The 20,656-nt window shown below is 36.6% G+C and overlaps 1 protein-coding gene across 3 annotated transcripts in view; it reads left to right on the plus strand.

Annotated features, from left to right (window-relative positions):
• The window catches only part of PDE4D (phosphodiesterase 4D), a 1,196,841-nt gene that overhangs the window by 400,098 nt on the left and 776,087 nt on the right, over positions 1–20,656 (plus strand). Inside the window, exon 1 of one of the 3 annotated variants that reach the window (XM_010336593.3) lies at positions 649–5,954. The exons of the other annotated variants lie outside the window; for them this stretch is intronic. Within the exon in view, the coding sequence (XP_010334895.1) occupies positions 5,692–5,954 (263 nt within the window). The 5' untranslated portion in view covers positions 649–5,691. Of the gene's footprint in view, positions 1–648; positions 5,955–20,656 lie in introns of those variants that run through there. 3 annotated transcript variants of the gene reach the window in all.

Below are 20,656 nucleotides of genomic sequence, written 5' to 3' on the forward strand. Positions count from 1 at the left end.
CTTATATATAACCAAAGAACAAATCCTTCTAATTCTTGCTTTATTACTCACTTTCTTTCCATTTCTACACAAATTCATATTGCATAGGAAATGTTGAAATAAGATCTTTAGAATCCTCCTCTTCCAAATTATAGAATATGTTGCAACCAGATTAAATTTATTTAAATCTCTTTATATATTCTTTACTCACCTACCATGTAAATTTTACCAATTTTTCCTTAGAAAAAGGTCTAAAAATCCAATGCATCTTACCTCCCCTAAACTACCTACCTCTCCAAACTTATTCTTCTTCTTCCATATATACATACCTTCTTTCAAGACTTAATTCAAGCCCTGCCTTATTTTTGAGTTATTCTCTGTCTAGATGAAATTATTGGTCACTCCTTCTAATCCAGGAAGCACCAATCATTTCTATTATTAATTTGATTCTTAGTATTTATTTTGTTGGGAGAGTTGTCTTTATATTTTCATTCTAAAGCACATATTTTACTTTTTTGGAAATCTCTGCCTCCTAGCCCAGTACCTAATAAAAAGGTTGATGATGATGATGATGATGATGATGATGATGATTTGAAAAACTGTATTCTACAGTGTTCAGATGTACTTTTAGATAAGGGGATGATATAACTTTATCATCAAAATTTATAATGATATAAATCCTAAATGAAAAATAATCATGATAAAAAATTTAAGATAAAATAATTTTAGAATATATTATTTGGCTAAATGGAAAACTATCATGAAGTTTTATTAAAATTCCTTCATATTGAAAGAGGACAGGTATATAGATGAGAATAAAACAAAAAACACCGCAGGAATTCCACCTTCAGCTGCCCTTACTTGAGTACCATGCCTCACAAAGAACTTCATGACTTGGCAGACTTTACAGGTTGACACGGAGTATATTCTGAGTAGCCAAGGGCAAAATTTACTGTTAACTAGACTAAGAATGCAGGGTACTCAGGTGTCTACTGTTTTCCACAGAAATAACCATAATCAATTTTAAATATCAGATTAGCTTTCCTTTTGGGGTTGTATAATATAGAATCAGAATAGAGACGCTGGCACCTTATAGACACAGATTTAAGTTCCATTTGTGCACTATTAACCTATATGACCTTTGGTAAGTTTTTTTAATCTCCTTATACCTTCATCTGTAAAACTGTGATACAAAAACACCACCAAAAAGTATGATTGCAAGGATTAAGGAAAATAAAATGCAGAGTTCCTGGTACATAATTGATATTGACTAAGTGTGAATTTCTGTAAGTTCCTTGTATTATATAGTGGTAGATTTTATTTACTGGGTGGTTATTCTGTACCAGGTGCTTTTGTAAACATTTTATACCACGGGGATTAACATATTTAATCCTATAGCATTCTTATGGAATAGCTATTACCATCATCATCATCATCCTCATTATTATCATCCCATTTCACAGATCTGGAACTGAGCTACTGAAAAGCAGAGCAGCTCAACTAGTAAGTAGCACTTCTGGGGTTCAAAACAAACTTTTTGTTTCTAAAACTAACCGATATTTCTTATCCAGTAGACAACATAACCTCTCCCACTATCAGGTCATTTCCATGCACCATATCCTACGGGCAATTTGAAAGCAATCTCCCTTTAACACTTTATCTAATTAGAACATAGTTTGGAGAAGCATATATTGTTTTCCATAGCCAAGTATAAATCATTTTATCCATTCTTTTTAATGAGCCACAACATTGCTCCCGTTCAATTATGGGAAATCCAGCTTTGCTTGTTCTTACCTTACAAAAGCACACTTTTTGTCTTAGAACCTGTGCAATTCTTGTCTTCTTTGTTACCATCTATAAATGATTAATCAGACAAAACATTTTCAAGGATTCCAAATAATCTAAAAAAAATGGAGAAATTTTGAAAATCCACAGACAGAAGTATCTAGGAAAACTTTTGTGAAATTAAGAGATGTTATCTGCTGTTCTAGGTGTGGGTGACTTTATCCAAACATTTCGCCTACTTTCAAATTTCCACTCATTAAAACCTGAGGCCTTATTTGGCTGTCACTTAGAGTACAGTGTTTTTCAGTCAGGTCCCGGGTAGCTAATTTTAAAGAGATTTTGTGAGAAACACAGCTGTGGAGTGCTCCTGTTGGAATTTTTTCTTATATTGAGGCAGAGGGTCAGAGTGTGCCAGTTTGTCCCAGCCTCACCCACCTTTGATTATCTTCAGAACCTTACCATTTGTGTTTCCTAAGGCAGAAAATTTGAAGCATCACTTTGAAACACTGCAGTCTTTTTCAAGTGATTTCAAGGAGTGGCCAAGAATTCTCAGAACAAAAATAATTTTGTAGTTTTAAAAAGCAGTATGCATATCATACATCATTTGGCAGATTCAGGAGGGTAATGGTGTTAAGAAATTGAATCAATAATAATGATGGGATATGGAGACCTGCAAGGAAACTCCCAATCCTGCTTCTTCATTACTTTTAATGGCAAAAACCATAAATACTTTTGCAACAACCAAATACACTAGAATCCGTTAACATTCATCAAAGCAATGGGAGACCTGCAGAATGCTTTTGTCCATGTTTAACCATAATGCTTCATGCATTTTTAATAGAATATTGGTATATCTTCTATTTTAGCTTGATTATGATCATTAACAAAATGTCCAGACTCTGGACACTCCACATGTCATACTATTTATGGGAAGATCAGTGTATAGTTTTCTTAAGTTCTTCTACAATGTTGCTTAAAGCAAGAACCAGAACCCAGAATCCCCTGAACTCAATGAATTTCCCAATTATTGCCCATATCATTCTTAATATCATCTCTTCCTTTACTTGGCCACTAGGAGTCACTTTTCTCTACTTAGAGCCAGACCTTTAAGTATCTCCAGCCTCCAGGCTCTCATCTGGGTACTCGGGCTACACTTTTTCATATCAATGGTTTTGCACTTGGCATCTATCCTATTAGGCTATAGGCTCCATGAGGGCAGATATAGAGATATAATGGCAAGCTAATCTTTTTATTGTTTATTTATTTATTATTTTGTTGAGGCTGGGTCTTGCCCAGTCACCCAGGCTTGAGTGTAGTGGTATGATCATGGTTCACTGCTGCCTCAACCTCTCAGGCTCAAACAATCCTCCCACCTCGGCCTTCTGAGTAGTGCTGGAACTACCGAGTGCCACCACACTAAGCTATTTTTTAATGTTTTGTAGAGATGGGATCTCAATATGTTACCCAGGCTAGTCTTGAATTTCTGAGCTCAATGATCTTCGCCCCTTGACCTCCCAAAGTGATGGAATTACAGGTGTGAGCCATCGCACCTGGCCAAGCTAATCTTTAAATACCCGAGAGCTCCCGATATAGTGCCTGGCAAAAAAATAAATGCCCATAAATGTTTGTTGAATGGAACTGAGTCTTCAGAAACTGGAGATTTTTTTCTAAAACTTTTTTTTTTTTTTTTTTGCCATTTCAGTTCAATACATATTAGTTTTTCTCACTTTATCCTATCGTCTGAATTTTTTATTTCTTTGAACCTGAACAGACTTTGTATCCATAAACTGCGGAGCCCTTAATTTTGCTGTTGTTTGTTTGATTTTGTTTTGCACAAAACTAAAAACATGTACAAATGCATTTTAATAGCATTTATACCTTCTAGTTTTTCTTCCTAAAGTACACTTCTTTTCTTTCTTTCCGTGAATTTCTGAACCTTCCCGTCTTAAGCTTTGCTTTACCTCAGTTTCCTCATCACATATGCATTTTGTTTTCATTGAACTTTTCTGCACCTGATCATTTCACTTTCCAGGTGTTCTGGTATCTTTTTCAAAGCATTATCTAGCCCTTTCCATTAAGTTACAAGCTCTTTGAGGGCAAGCATTTCACACCTGTTTTGCACAACTCCTAAGGCCGTTGACAGCCCCTCAGCCCACTTTATAGAAATAGATAAAGTATATTTATATCTAGTACATAGATAGATAACACACACACACACATACACATATATACTTTGCCACTTAATGATGCACAGTGACAAAAACTTATATTGGTAAAAATTATAAGAATAAGAATAATCATACCCTGATTCTTCAAATTCAAATATTTGTGTAACATTTTTTGATGAATCATGGCACACATGTTAACGAATTGTTGTGCGTACATTAACAGAAAAGATGGACCAAGTGGTTGTCCCTGTGCTTCTGTGAACAGAACCTCAGAGTATGCTTTTCGATAAACATTTAAAAGGCAAGGAATTGAAACTTGAAGTGGAGCAACCTGGCGGCAGGGAGACAGGAGAAACTTTTAAAATTGACTTAATAGTAATCATAGGAAAGAGAATCATTCCATTCTCCTTTTTTTTTTTTTCTGGATGAATTTTGTAGCTCCCTAGGTTATTGTTTTTTAAAAAATATAAGATATTCTTAGATCCTGAGAAATGAGAAATGTGATTTGATTTCAATCCTGTATGATCTGTAGCATCTCTAAGCTACTGGGAACTTTCCTATGCAAAGGTTTGAGTTTTTTCCAGTGCTGTTTAATGTCTGCTCTTCTAGTGTCCACATAAGTGAGATTAAACAGGCTTTACCTCATACTTTTTTTGTTACATATTTACTTTTTTCCAATTGTAATATAATTTCCTTTAAGCTCTCTCTGAATAAATTGGTTGAAGCTCTATTCATCACACATAAAACTCTTACATTAAAAGGCAATAAAGAAAATCAAGAAAAGCTGGATATATTTCACTCTCCCACAGTTGAATACATAAAACTGTATATATCATAAATAGTCATTGAAACTTTAAAATCATTTTTCACTACTTTTAGGAAAACAATCTGACCTTCTGGAGGGGCATTAGTTTAAATGGAAAGAGAAAACATACATCATTTGTGGGTCTAAATAGAGTTGTTGGTTCTTAATAAGGTTGTAGAACACAACTGCAACCTGTAATGCGTTCCATGTGTAGTATTTTGAAACCTTTTGTTTCAGTTCTAACGAGAGACAGAGGGAGAAAAAGGCCATTTTATCCTCATGAGATTTGTCTTATACGGTTCATCAGATTGGGTTTAGCAAGCGGGGAAGCATTTCTCCTTGTCTAGCTAGTGCTTGTTTATTCTTCCCTTATTTAAAAAAAGAAAAAAGAAAGAAACCACAAAGGACTGGCAATTTTCTTTTATGAACGTGGACTGTAGAGGGATAAATAGCCCTGCGGGGAAGGAAGGTCTAGTTGAAAGTTTTTCTTTCCTTTGGATTCAGAAATAAGCAAATGGAAAGACTAGCCAAACAACCGAGCAGCAGGCGTCTGATGGTTAAGCCCTCCCCCCAGGACTTTTTATGTACATAAGCAGCAGAAGTCACTGGAGCAGCTGCGGCGCATTAGTTCCAATAGTTTAACAGGCTGCTTTGTAGCGCGGACAAAGCCGAGCGAGCGCGGTGGCTTCCCTCCATGTTCCTTTGCTCTGCGAGCTTGTCAGTGATCTTTGGCAGGGGCTTGGGAGAGGAGGGGTGACGTTTAATACGCTTCCGCGGAGGAGTGCGCTCGCCTCCTCGGCTCCCAGCCCCGGCGCCACAGAGAGACTGAGGCAGGCGACTGGATGCACTAACAGCAGCAGGCTCCGACCTGCCTCCCTGGTCATTTCCCGGACTGTGAGCGAGGGAACCACGTTGCCCTGGATTCCTGCCAACTGTACAAAGTTAACCAGGAAAATGGCTCAGCAGACAAGCCCGGACACCTTAACAGTGCCTGAAGTGGATAATCCGCATTGTCCAAACCCGTGGCTGAACGAGGACCTTGTGAAATCCTTGCGAGAAAACCTGTTGCAGCATGAGAAGTCCAAGACAGCGAGGAAATCGGTTTCTCCCAAGCTCTCCCCAGTGATTTCTCCGAGAAATTCCCCCAGGCTCCTGCGCAGAATGCTTCTCAGCAGCAACATCCCCAAACAGCGGCGTTTCACGGTGGCACATACGTGGTAAGGTTTGCGCAGACCACGCAGAAATGGTGGCCGTTTCCCTTTGAGGATTCTTGCTCCTCACACCTTTAATTTTGGGGATAGGGAGGGAGGACCATCATCATTCCTCACCTGGGATTCATTGCCAAATAATCTCCCTTAACCATAAATCCCACAAATGTCCAAGTCAGGGCAAGAATCCTGGAGACTGGTACTAGGAGTGGTTGAGGTGGGTGGTTCTCAAAGTTCAATTCCCATTGCAAGTTCCTACAAGAAAATTGGATGCCAGATGTCAAAAAAGAATGCAGTTTTACTCCCATACTTAGGTGGTGGCGTTTTCTGTTTTTTTTTTTTTTTTTTTTTTTTTTTTTTTCTTTTAAATTTCTTTGACTAATGTCCCTGCCAATTTCCCCAACAGCTGAGGAAAGAAAAGACCAGAAAGGAGGGGAGGAAAAATTTGCTCTCTTTTCTGCACGATCCCCACTTGAACAGAGACACATACTGTGTGTGTATGTGTAATGGTGTGCCCCCCATAAAGCCCCTCCTCACTCCTGACTTTGATATAGGTATTTATAATCTTAAATATGCCTTTCCAAAGGAAAGAAGAAAGGGATTAGGAATTCTATGCAGAAAGTTGCAGGCTGGTACTTGGTAGTATTGTTGCATCCTTTGAATTAGACTATTTTGTTAATAGCCTAATTTAATAGTTAATAGAATATTTTATTTTCTTTGTGAATATTTTAATCTTCTTTATAATGGGTGAATTTGTTTGATGCATATACTTCCATGTATTTTTCTGGAGGATTCTTAATCTTTTCCTGCTCTTGTTAAAAAAAAAAAGAAAATTAAAATAGACCATTGTGTGAGCTTATTTGGTATTTCTGCCTGAGCAGAGGCCATTCCAAGCTCTGATCAGTGAGTCTGAGTACTAGGGTCTATGAAACACACTTGAATAATTTCAGGTAGTAGTAGCTTCTATATACTATGTCTACATTTCGAAAAATGAGTATAAATTATGATAAAATGGCATAGCAAAAAAATGAGTGTGTTAGTTGGAAAACTGTATGACTAAATGATTTTTATACAGTTTTGCCATCACAAAACAAAAAGTATGTATGCTAGCAATGAGAGAGGAGGAAAAAAAAAGGTAGAATCAAGGTTTTTAGGAGGAAAGTAGCAAAAAGTAAAAATAATCAAAATCTAAACTAGTGACAGGACTGTGCTCAGGAATGCATTAATGTCGTAGGTGAAAGTCAATGACAAAAGAAATAAAATGCCTGTCACACCCAAAGACATGTCCAACCTCAAAAGTTTAGTTTTAAGTAGCTAGATCTCTGATTGGGAAAGTGTTCTTATTGTCCTCAAGATTTTAACACCTAGATGGCATTTCTGGGTTTGGTTTCATATAATGGCCATAAGAGGGTTGAGACAAGCATTCACTTTTTCTGTCTTAAAGAAATTATTGGGAAATGATGGCTTCTCTTTGAGGAAGAGGTTTTTTTTGTTTGTTTTGTAAAAAATTTGTGAGCAACAAGCAGCGAATAAAAGAAAGATGTGGATAAACACTGGGAGATGTGCTGAAGGAGAGGGTTGGCCCAAGGCCAGGCATGGGTGCCAGAGCAGGAGGGCTGGCTTGAGTTTCTACCAAGCCAGGACCAGAATTTGTGTTCAGTGTCCCTTTTGGTTGAGCTGCTATATCACTGCAGTTCCTAAATTGCACCTATTGCTGAATGGGTAGCCTGCAACTCAGCTGTTTGATTTCAGTCTTAATGGAACAACTTAGAGTTCAGCTGGAGGTTATCTGAACTATTTAGACATGTCGAGATGTAAGGAAGGCAGGAAATCGCATGAAAATAGGCTTTTTTTTCCTGACATTTCTGGCACTTCCTTTTCTGGTGCTGTTTGGAAAAACTTCAAGAGCACACTTTCTATCAATATTTCAGTTTAGTGTATCAGATCACAGCCCAGTAAGGGAAGCATAAAAAGAGCCATGGGAATCAAAAATAAAAATAATGGTATTGATTTTCAGTAACTGAGAAGGAAGCAGTGTCTCCTGTGGACTAAAACCATGAGGTGAGGGAGTTGGAAAGAGTATCTCAAGTTTTCCATGTTGGTTGAATGAGCCCCAAGACGTTCATAATATCCACAGGCATCTTCTGACAAAAATCTCATTTGTGCTTTCACAATTTGTACTAATCACTATGCAGAATTTCAAAACTATATTTCCAATTGTTCTGGCATAAAAATAGACACATTTGTGTCTAATTTGTTGCTGCTACAATGTTCTGCCTTGGAATGTTGGTTTCCTGCTCCAGGTATTCCCCTCCATTCACTATGTATACATTTAATGCCTACTGAGTGAAACATGTTTATTCTGTACCTAATTACTACAAAGTTGAGCAAGAACCATTTGTTGGCTTCCAAGAATTTATATACCATAGTAGAATAAATCAATCATATTGGAAGGCATCTGTTTTAGCTAAGACAATCTTGCTGCTCTACAAAATACTCTCCAAATCTCGTTGGATTGACACAGTGAATTTTTATTCCTTGCTTCAGCTTTTTGTGGGAAGGCAGCCTGCCCTAGCCACTGGGTGCCTCAGGGACCTGGAATTCTACCATCCTGTAGTTCCATGATTTGCAACATGAGATTCCCAAGGTTGCCAGGCTCAGATGAATTAGGAGAAAGACCATAAAGAGGATGGCATGTGTGAGCTTTTATGAAGCAGGCCTAGAAATGCACATGTTGCTTATATTTGTATTCTTCTGTCCAGAACTCACTTCTGTGGCCACATCTAACTGCAGAAAAGGCTGGGAAACATATCTCAGCTCTGTTCCAAGGACAAGGTAAAATAGAGCTGGTGGCTAACCCATCTTGGTTATATAGTACATTAAGAACTATATGGTTTACCCTCCATGCCATAGTTGAATTCTTAGAATAATATCGGCAATAACAAGTCCTTGAACCTTTCTGCCAACCTCCTTGATGAAGATCATACAGAAGCACTTCTGTTGTTTGACAGGGCTGTTGATTGGAAAGATCTGGCTTCTAAACGGTTGGAGTCTCCTTTCCTGTAGCTATCATCCATGGATCCAGCATCTGCTTTGGGAATCCTATAGCTTGAATTTTTGCTTTCTTCCATTATGAAGCCCTTAAGGCAAGTGACTTGGAGTAACCCACCAGAGAACCAGAGCTCTGTTCATTTATCTTGGTATACCCATGCTTGGCATGATGGCTGGTCAGTAGTGGATGCTTAATAAATGTCTGTCAAACAAATTCATTGATATTTAGTGTTCTCATGCTCTTGAAAAGGACTTCTCTTGGGCTGGGCACGATGACTCATGCCTACAAACCTAGTACTTTGGGAGATTGAGGCGGGTGGAGTGCCTCAGCTCAGGAGTTCAAGACCAGCCTGGGCAACATGGTGAAACCCCATCTTTACTAAAAATACAAAAAAATAGCTGGGCATGGTGGTGTGTGCCTGTAGTCCCAGCTACTTGGGAGGCTGAGGCACTAGAGTCACTTGAACCCAGGAGGGAGAGGTTGCAGTCAGCCAAGATTGTTCCACTCCAGCCTGGGTGACAGAGTGAGACTGTCTCAAAAAAAGAAAACAGGCTTTTCATAAGTAAATATCCTGTTATTTCATTGCTGTATGCTGTATTTACCAGGTTAATCCTGGTAGTTTTTATCTAGACTTCACTTGGGTTTTCATGATCTGTTTGAAGAGTAGCTACTGAGTTGACATAATACTCTAGGTGCTGTGTTACTCAGAGAGCACCGAAGCAGTTAGGAAAGAGACTAAACTTAAATTCTTACTTCGAATTTAGTAATTGTGTGGGTTTGGTCAAGTTACTTAATGTGCGCTTCAGTTTCCCTGTTACCCAGTTTTCTGGGAATAGTATCTATTGGGGCTTGTGGTTTAATTAAGTACAATTATGTATAAATTAAAGTGGTTGTACACTTTAAGGGCCGGACGCTTAGTGGGTTATTTATTATAAGCTAGTATTTTCTTATTATGCACTCTGTGCCTGTTATTCCAGCCTTGGTCTGCCTGAACCTTTAGGATCATGTTTAAATTTCTAGATGATTATTCCATCAGTCATTTATGGATGAATTGGAGTAAAGTGAAGAAAATATATGTGAAGAGACAAGAGTTCAAAGATATGAATGCAGATCAGTTTTATTCTGTAGGAAAGAAAAAGGCAGAAAGGAGAGATACTCCTGAGGCAGAACTGTGGAGTTTGGTATCTCTTCTCTGCTCACTGCAAAAATACATCTTTCAAATTCCTGCTTTTCCTAAGAGCTTCATCCAGTTATTCCAAGTGGAAGTAATCTATTCCTTCTTTCAAGGAAGTAACAGATTCCTATTGCACCTCTTGTCTCTGATACTCTCTCAATGCATATTAGTAATAGTTTTATCACTAGATAGTGAGTGTTGAGCACGGTGGTCTGGCACTGTGTGTTAGGATTAGAACTCTCTTGTGTCTCTGCTTTTCACTAATCTGTTTGATGGCTTTTACTTAATATGTAATACCTTGTAGTTCTAGTGATTATAAACATGACTCAGATTTCATCTGGGTAGAGGATTCCCTCTGTCATCAGCAGAAACTACAAAGTCAGTGGAAAAAGTCTCTGGTGAAGAAAATGTAACTTCCAGTTCTACTTTATTTCAGGAAAATTGAAATCGGGAAATTCTTCATATTATTCAGGCTTTTCACCTCATTGAATTTTAAGCAAAATTCAATGGAGGGTTTTTTGGGGGGTTAAGCCTAAATCAAGTTTTACAAGAACAAGGTAGAAGTGCTGGTTTTCAGTCTTTAGAAACTTGAAAGTTGCTGTTTAGCCATATTTAAATCATAAAATCTCTTCTCTTCACATATTCTTTTAAAAAGTAATTTAGTATTATAATCACTTGTTATAATTTTTTCATGTTTCTATAATACACATCTATATATCCATGACCCAGATTTTTTAAATGCCAAAATTTTATCATTGTTTGCATTAGTTCTTTTATTTTTTTGAGAATAAAATGTTTTACAGATCTGTCTAAAGCTATCACCCATCCTATTCCTCTGCCTTCCTAGAGGACCCTGAAGTCAGTGTGTTCTTTTTTGCATGTCATTATCTTTTAACTTCATAGGTATATGTTCTGTTTCTGTGTTTACCATTTTATATATAGAGAGATGATATATGTATATATATATATCTACCACAATATGCCGTACTGTAAAATGAGAAAGAGCAAGCAATGTATATACCCTTGAGCAGGTTGTTCTTTTTTTTTTTTTTTTTTTTTTTGAGACGGAGTTTTGCTCTTGTTACCCAGGCTGTACAATGGCGCCATCTCAGCTCACTGCAACCTCCGCCTCCTGGGTTCAGGCAATTCTCCTGCCTCAGCCTCCTGAGTAGCTGTGATTACAGGCATGTGCCACCATGCCCAGCTAATTTTTTGTATCTTTAGTAGAGACAGGGTTTCACCATGTTGACCAGGATTGTCTCAATCTCTTGACCTCGTGATCCACCCGCCTCAGCCTCCCAAAGGTTGTTCTTTTTTAGTGCAAAGTATAGCAATTGAACTGTAAAGAAAATATATATATATATATGTATATATATATATACACACACACACACATACATATGTGTATGTACATACATATGAGTGTATTTGAATATATAGACATATATGTAACTATATACATATATACATCTATACACATATATACATATATGCATACTTATATACCTATATATATACACAAACACACATGTATTTATACCTGGATCATTCCTTGAAACTACTCAACAGTACACACACGATGTACCACATATGTGATGGTGGTCCCATAATATAACAGACCAGAAAAATTCCAGTCACCTAGTAAAGTCATAGCACAATGCATTACTCTCAGGTTTGTGGGGATGCGGGTGTAAACAAACCTACCGTGCGTCAGTCCTGTAAAGGGATAGCATATATAGTTATGTGTAGTACTTCATAATAACTATGTTACTGGTTTAGGTGTTATGTATTTTATCATTATTTTAGTGAGTACTCCTTCTACTTATATATAAAAGTTAACTACAAAACAGCCCTAGGTAGGTCCCTCAGGAGGTATTCCAGAAGAGGGCATTGTTCTCATAGGAGATCACAGCTTCATGCACGTTATTGCCCCAGAAGACCTTCCAGTGGAAGATAATGATACTGATGATCCTGGCCCTGTGTATGCCTAGGCTAATGTGTGTTTGTGTCTTAGTTTCTAACAAAAATGTTTAAAAAATAAGAAAAAATAAAAATTTTAAAAATAAAAGCTTATAGAATAAAGATATAAAGAAAAATTTTTTGTGCAGCTAATGTTAGTGTTTTTAAGGTGTTATTACAAAAGAGCCAAAAAATTAAAAGAAAATTAAGAATTTTATAAAGTAAAAAGTTACAGTAAGCTAAAATTAACATTGAAGAAATAGAAGTATTTATAAATTAAGTGTAGCCTAAGTGTACAGTGTTTATAGTCTATGGTAGTGTATAGTCATGTCCTAGGCCTTCACATTCAGTCACTACTCACTCACTGACTCACCCTGAGCAATGTCCAGTCCTGTAAGCTCCATTCATGTTCAGTGCCCTATACAGGTATATCATTTATTATCTTTTATACTGTATTTTGAACTGTACCTTTTCTATGTTTAGATTTACAAATACTTAACCACTGTGTTATGATTGTCCACAGCAGTCAGTAGAAAAACATGTTGTATACAGCTTTGTAGGCTAGGAGCAATGGTCTATGCCATATAGCCTAGGTATACTTGGCTATAACATCTAGGTTTGTGTAAGTACACTCTAAGGTGTCTCCACAGTGATGAAATTGCCTAATGACACATTTCTCAGGACTTAGAATAAGCAATGCACAACTCTGTGTTAATTTGTCTCTAAAAAGCAAACTGTTTATATACTCTTAAAACATTGTTATGGCCAGGTGAGGTGACTCACATCTGTAATCCCAGCACTTTGGGAGGCTGAGACAGATGGATCATGAGGTCAGGAGTTCAAGACCAGCCTGGCCAAGATGGTGAAACCCCATCTCTACTAAAAATCCAAAAATTTAGCTGGGCATGGTGGCAGGCACCTATAATTCCAGCTAGTCAGGAGGCTGAGGCAGAGAATTGCTTGAACTCAGGAGGTGGAGGTTGAAATGAGCTGAGATCATGCCACTGCACTCCAGCCTGGGCAACAAAGTGAGACTCCATCTCAAGAACAAAAACAATAAAACCAAAAAAACCCCACATTGTTACTATAGCTGTTGGTATCACACTCCAATCTAAGTGAATGTCACAGTGAAAAACATTGAGTCATTTTACTATAATGAAAATTAAGATGTAATTTCCTGAATTTAACAGTCAATTTAGGCTATATAGTGAAATATTTTCAAACTAGTTTGAAAACATTAATCATTAAAAACCATTCATAGGTAGCATTCACTAAGAGATATGTTATCTATGATATAACTCTCAAAAACATTTTTAATTTCAAATATGATTAAAACCGAATACAATTTTCTAATATAAGTAATATCATGGGTATTACATTCCTGAATAAGGACTAGATGAAAATGTTGTTAATTTATACTGTGCTGTATGCACCAAATGGAAGAATACGTTCTAGAGTGTACATAAGTGAAATTAGGCAGTAGGATTTCTTTAGGAATCATGGTGACTAGGTAATACTCAAACGTAGTATTTTTATAATTCTTGTGTACACATATGTAATTTTAATTAAAACAAATCCAACGCTAGAAGAAGTACTTAGTAACGATCTTAAACAACAAAATAATTTCTTTAGGTGGATTTTCAAAAGGCCTTTCAGGAGACTTTTAAGAAATTGTAAACGTGTTTAGGGAGCCAAATAAATGGTTTTGGCCATATTTTCTATTTACTATGAATTTCTCTTTGTCAGACATTGGCATTAGAGATCAAGTTGCTCATATTTAAAAGTAAACATTTGCTTTCTGAGTCATTATTTCTTCAGCAACTGTAGTTGTTTTTATTGTTGTTAAGAGAGAAATATAAATTTACAAGTCACAGAAGAGGAAAGAAACCATTTGCCACCCAGAAAAGAGAAATCCAACCATATAGAGTTTGCAGATTAAAAATACACATAGACACACACACAAACAATTGAGTAGATTTTCAAAGCCATCATTTAGTGATTTCTCTTTGAGGTCTCTTTCTCCGTTGTTCCATCTCTCTTACTTCTGCCCTACTTTGCTTTAAGGTTATCTTTTCTCTGTTTCTTATGGTGAAAATACCCAGAGAAGAGCATTGCTGCCAGTCTCCTGGGAGCTAGGAACCCAGAGGAGGGCTGTAGGCAAAGTGTAATGCTGGAAGGTGGGGAGGGAGTTTCTAGGGGAAATCATCCAGAAAGTGCTGCTGAAATGTTTGGGGAGGACCAGTCAGCCCTAACCTTCGGCCATGTCTCTGGTGTAACTGGCTGTTGCCCTCTGTGGGAATCATGAGAGGTGGAGGCGCTGCAAGTTGAGGGTGTCTGTGGCATTTGAAAAGCATTGCTGCCTTCCACAAAATCAGAAGACCTGAGGAACATGTTCCTTTTAAAGAACATGCCGATTGGCTTGTCATGTTTAAGAAATTACAGGGATTACATTATGACAACTGGCACTGAGAAAAAAGTGAAAAAAAAATTGTAAAACTTCACAGCTTATTATTCATGTGTACTTCCCATGACCACTGACATTTATCTTAAAGAGAAAAGATATGAAGCTTGTTTGTACTAGCTGAAGCCATTGCTACGGGTGGTAAAAATCTCTTCCTAAGAAGACATGGTCTTTTTGCAAACTTGGCAGAAATTTTGATAAGAAGAAAATAAAAACTTGAATCTCCAAGTTCATTAAAATAATTTAAATCATGGCTTTTATTTTTTTAAATTATTCTTTGTATAAATTTCTTTATAATTGAAAAGCTCTATGTGTTTAGATAACTAAAGGAACTAAAGGAGTTTCAGCACTTTTTTTTTCTTGGGAAACCAACAAATTGTTCTTCAAGTAGCACTTTCAGGAAGAAGCTTTACTATCTGCAATGTAGCAAAATTATGTCACAATTTTTTAATGGTTTTGCTTTTTTAAAAAATCATGTTTTTAAAGCTGTGATTGATTCAGTATATTGAAACCATATATTTCCAGGTCTGCTAGCCGTTTGATATTTGACCTTAGTTATTCAACCTTTTCGATTTGGTGGCTTTATTCATAGGTCATATGGTTATAAAGGCATTTGGCATTTACAAGTAAAAAGTAATGACTAATTAAATTTACAAAGTGATAACAAACTACAGTCTATTTAAGATAAGCAGTTAGAAACAAGCTCCAACTCGCTGCTGTAAGAAAGTGAGGTAGCTGCTACATGGGTAAAAACAGGAAACAGAATTATTTAATAATTCTGTGACTCATACATAGGCTTCAGGGCCTTCAGAATGAAGGTATTGGTGGTGTGCATTTTAGGCCGCCTTCTGAAAGGCATAAATTTAGGTAACAAATAGGGAAATGTATAGATCATTATAAAGATTCTAACTTAAAAATTCTCTTTTACTAGACTTCAATTTTATACCATCTTAACACATCAGTCTCTCCTACTGTATATAAACAAAATAGAAAATTCATTTTATGTGTAATTTTAAGGACATAAATGCTCCCTAAGCATTTCAGATGAGGCACTTATTCTCAAAAGGAGATCTTGAAAAGTTGATCTGAGAAGAAAATACATGATTTCATTGTGGAATAAGAAACTTAGCTTCATAATAATATAACTTTATAAACTTAGATTAATTATAATATAGACATCAGTGATTTAGCTCCTTTCATGTGCCAGGTACTTTGCGTACATTAACCCCTTAAAACATCCAAGATTGGATGTAAGTATTAGTAGCCGTACTTTACATGTGGAGCTGCTGAGGCCCAGAAAAAAAATACTTACATAACCAAGATCTTTCACATAAACAGCTGTGAAACCAATAGGATTAAATACTTGAACCCAAGTCTTCCTAACTCTCTATCCTGTGTTCTTTCTTTCAGCATTACCTTTCTGTGGGCTAAGAATCGCATTCACATTTATTACCCTACCCTGCATGTATGTTGAAGTTATAGCAATGAATATTCAAAGATTTTACAAAATGGTAGTTAACAGAAGGGTAGGGACAGAACCCTTTTTGGGGGTGGAATCTCAGTTTATTTACATATGTGGCTTGTATAAAAGTTGACATTTTTCTTATAAAATATTCTTATAAAAATATGTATGTGTAGGAGAAATATATGTATTTGGTGAAAAAGGGTCAATGGAGAACATTTGATTCAGGGTGGTTTTTACGTAAGAGTTGTAAAAACAAAGCCAATTTGAATAGTTTTATAGTCAGTCATTCAGAGAAAAAAATAACAGATTTGAGCTCTAAGGAGAAAGATCAAGTCAGAAATCTATTAAGGTTTGACTCTAGAAAAGCCAGCTGGGAATGATGGTTGACTGGTTCAAGTCACTAAGCAACAGAGCAGCAAACTGCTTGGTAACCAGATCTGGTCTGACTCACAGGCTCACTGTGAGTGACCCAGGTGGCCAGATAGAGGAGGACCAATACCCATCTTACCTCAAAACAGTATTCTTCCAGTTCCACTTTGCTAGCCTTCATGCCAAATCCCACATTGTAGAATAGTCTCTCCCACTTAAGAGATTTGCTTTTAGAATGGAAGTATCTCTGGGACCAGCAGCTAATGTTGTTGTCTTTTCTTCTCAAAAATAACATTCAGAGACTGCTTTCTTTGATTCACTGTATCATTAAAAAGCGTTAAGCTTTAATGAGAGCAAACAAAGTAGAAACATTTGAGTTAGTGGCCTTACTTTTGGTTTTCATAAGCAAATGTATACAGGGCCAAAACTATCTGTGCCTTCATTGGGTGCAATCTTTCTTTCCTTGGGCTCTCAGACTGAATGTGTTGACATTTATTTGTCATTTTCTATGTTATGCTGTCTTCTAGTTCATGTTTGTATTTCAAATATGTAGCTGGACTGTTAAGTTCCTAAAAAGTAAGAACCAGCTGGGCACAGTGGCTTATGCCTGTAATTCCAGCACTTTGGGAGGCTGAGGCAGGTGGATCACTTGAGGTCAAGAGTTCGAGACTAGCCTGACCAACATGGTGAAACTTCGTCTCTACTAAAATTACAAAAATAAGCTGGGCATGGTGGTGCACACCTGTAATCCCAGCTACTGGGGAGGCTGAGGCAGGAGAGTTACTTAAACCTGGGAGGTGGAGGTTGCAGTGAGCTGAGATCACACCATTGCGCTCCAGCCTGGGCAGGAGAATCTTTCAAAAAAGGAAAGAAAGAAAGAAAAAAGAAATAACCTCCACATTCATCAATCATTGTATCTACTGTGAAGGTCAAGTACCACCTGTATAATATGCATTCAATAAATATTTGTTTTTTGAACGATTAACAAACATACCGCCTGTTGCTTTGCCTTTTATGCTGAACACCCAGGTGGATCCTTACCCTTCCAGGCTAGAAGTCCTGGTGATGTTGGTTTTGATTGCCATAGTGGAAAGAAACTTTGAACTCAGTGATTAACCATTTGTGTGGACTTTGTCACCATGAGTCTGTGTGTCTGTGTGTGTCTGTGTGTGTGTGTGTGTGTGTGTGTGTGTGTGTGTGTGTGTGTTTACATGCACATAGATTGGTATAGTTGGCTTTGGTATATATGAATGATTCTGTACCTTAGTGTCACAATAATTTGTCAAATACATGCATTTTGATAATATTTAGTTTATACTTTGAAAATTATGCCTGTTGTATATCTGAAAATATTCTGTGTAAATATATCTATGATGGCTAGGAAATTACTGAATATCTTGCTTGTTAAATGCTAATGACTAATTTTTATCTTTTAGAATTTATATTAGTTTAATTATGTATCAAGACCTAAGCTTATAAAAGAAATGCCAAGATTTTTGAGGAGAAATTTGATAAAAATACCACCCTCCATAATTTCGTTTTTAGAGTGTTAATTTGGAGAAATTTTAACCGACAGAAATTAAGTAAGATTTATCCAAAGTAGATCTTCAGAAAAACTAAAATAATAGAAAACCTTTTTCAAGAGATTTAGCATAGAAATATTATTTTAATGTAAATATTTTTCACAGTTGTAGTAATTTCATACCAACCAATTTTTCCCCATTGCCCTTATGAGATAGCCCTCTGATTAAATTAGCTATTATTGAAATAAAGTAGCTTTCTTTTTATATTACTATTAGTAGGATACTAGTTTTTTCCCATTTTCTTACATGGCTAATTTCTCATTTATAAATGGTGAAGTGTGTGTTGTTGACCTTTGAAAGTAAGCAACTTTCTGACTAATAAGATTACTTGGATTATCACTCCTGCTTGTTTGCCGCCTTTAGGTTTATAGTATTTGTTTTACTTTGCTTTATTTTGTGTGGTGTGATTTTTTTTATGACCTTCTATTGAGTGAGTGCCAAATAGAACAGCATATGATTTATGGAAAGTAATAACTAAAACATATATGAATTGCAGGCTGATGACGCACAAGGCTGATTTCTACAGCTCTTCTCTGAATAGAACCAGGTTTTCCTTAATAAAGCCCTCTTACTAATAACAATAGCAGTTTCATTAACACATCGATCATTCCTGAATCACCTCCACAATTTTAGGTGCATCTGTGGGCCATTTGTACTCTTTTCTATTTAATATTTTTAGTAGACATATTTTTATTTAAAAGGCCGTATGTTTAAAAATAAAGCTTTATATATAACTGTAATTTGGAACTAGTATCATGTATTATGCATAGAAGATAATTGAAAAATATACAATAAACAAGGCAAAATAGATTCAAATTTAGCTAGATAACCATGACCTTTCAAAGACTCTGAGCCTGAGGTCTGTTCTCTGTTTAAAATGACATTTAGCAAATATATAGACATATAAAAGACCACAATGAAGTCTTTCTTCTTAAGGTAATAAGAATGACTTAAAGGGATTTGGAAGGAAATAACCTTCTCCTTATTTAATTCAACATTTTAAAATTCAATAAGCCACATCAGCTATGCCGAACACCATCTTTGTGCAATCTCAAATTATTTAATATACTAACCTTAACCACTGATACTTCCACCATAGGAAGAGAGACATTGGTTCTTGCAGAGGTTCTTCTGTTCTCAGTTCCTTAGTTGCAGATAAACACCTTTAACTTGGATTGGGAGATGCTAATCTCTAAGCAGAAAGTATGTTGCTACTCTGTTTTCCCACACTGTAATTATCAAGTTCCTACCTGGTAGCTGCACAGATGAAAAAAACATAGAACTGTTCTATGGAAAATTCTATACTTGCCAATGGTAGCTTCCAAGTTTTACTTACAAAGAATATAAACATAGGTATTTTAAAAAGTATATCTCAATGCAAATAAAAGAGATCTAAGTAAGGAATCAAATTTTTCTACTGTAATTGTTTTCACTCTATAAACTCATTTATTTGCAGACTAGAATGCTCATACAGCACTGGCTACATAATTTGTAGGGTCCCTTATATAAATAAATATTACAAATTTCATCATGGCAACAGCACCACATTCAACCCAGCACAAGACCCTTCTGAGAGTAGGATCCTGTACAGTTTCAAAGGTCATACCCATAAAGCCAGTCCTGTTCCCACAGTAGGTCTGATGTGATGCCCAAGAAGCCACCTTTGTAAGCCTTACAGGTGATGTGGAACCCATAATTTGAAAAACTGTCTTAAAGGAACTTTCTTTTCTTTTCTTTTTTGAGACAGTCTCACCGTGCTGCATAGGCTGAATGCAGTGGCATAATCTTGGCTCACTGCAACCTCTGCCTCCTGGGTTCAAGTGATTCTCCTGCCTCAGCCTCCTGAGTAGCTGGGATTACAGGCATGCATCACCATGCCCAGCTAATTTTTGTATTTTTAGTAGAGACAGGGTTTTACCATGTTGGCCAGGCTGGTCTTGAATTCCTTAACTCAAGTGATCTGCCCACCTCAGCCTCCCAAAGTACTGGAATTACAGGCATGAGCCACCGTACCCAGCATTAAAAGAGTATCTTGATTCATCAGCTCCTTATTATATACTGTTGATAGGAACTTCAGAAGACAATGATATGCACTGGAGTAAAAAATATAAGTTTCAAGAAAAGTCAGAGTTGGACCAGTGATAAACTAAAGAGAAACATTATGTTTCATACATCTTGAGAGTTTCCTTGCAAATGAGCACATACATACACAATTAAACTTAAAGGAGCAGTGCCTGTGCATTTAAAAATCACTTACTGATATGCACAGTATTAGTCATGGCAAAATATTATTAGTATTTGAAATTGATGCTCACCCTTCTTTGATGAAACTGTCTCATTCACTGGATTAACTCTGTTCCTATGAGATCTGCCGCCTTTTCCATTGTCTGTATTTCCAGCACTTTAATTCAAAGTAACCCCAGTTCCCTAATTATTCCTTTGACCTTGTTCAGTATGTTTCCTGCATCACAAGTGTCTCTCCTCTGATCAGTTGCAACTGTCAGCTCTTTTAAGAAAATCCAACTCTAAAACATCATTTCCCAGACTCAAATTTCATATGCCTTCTCTGGACATTTCTGCATAGAAGATCCATTGTGCAAAACCAAGCTTACTGTTCCCCCCTTTTGGATTTTTCTATTTCTGTTCAT

This window comes from Saimiri boliviensis, chromosome 1 (genome assembly GCF_048565385.1).
Source record: "Saimiri boliviensis isolate mSaiBol1 chromosome 1, mSaiBol1.pri, whole genome shotgun sequence".
NCBI classification, from domain to species: Eukaryota; Metazoa; Chordata; class Mammalia; order Primates; family Cebidae; genus Saimiri; species Saimiri boliviensis.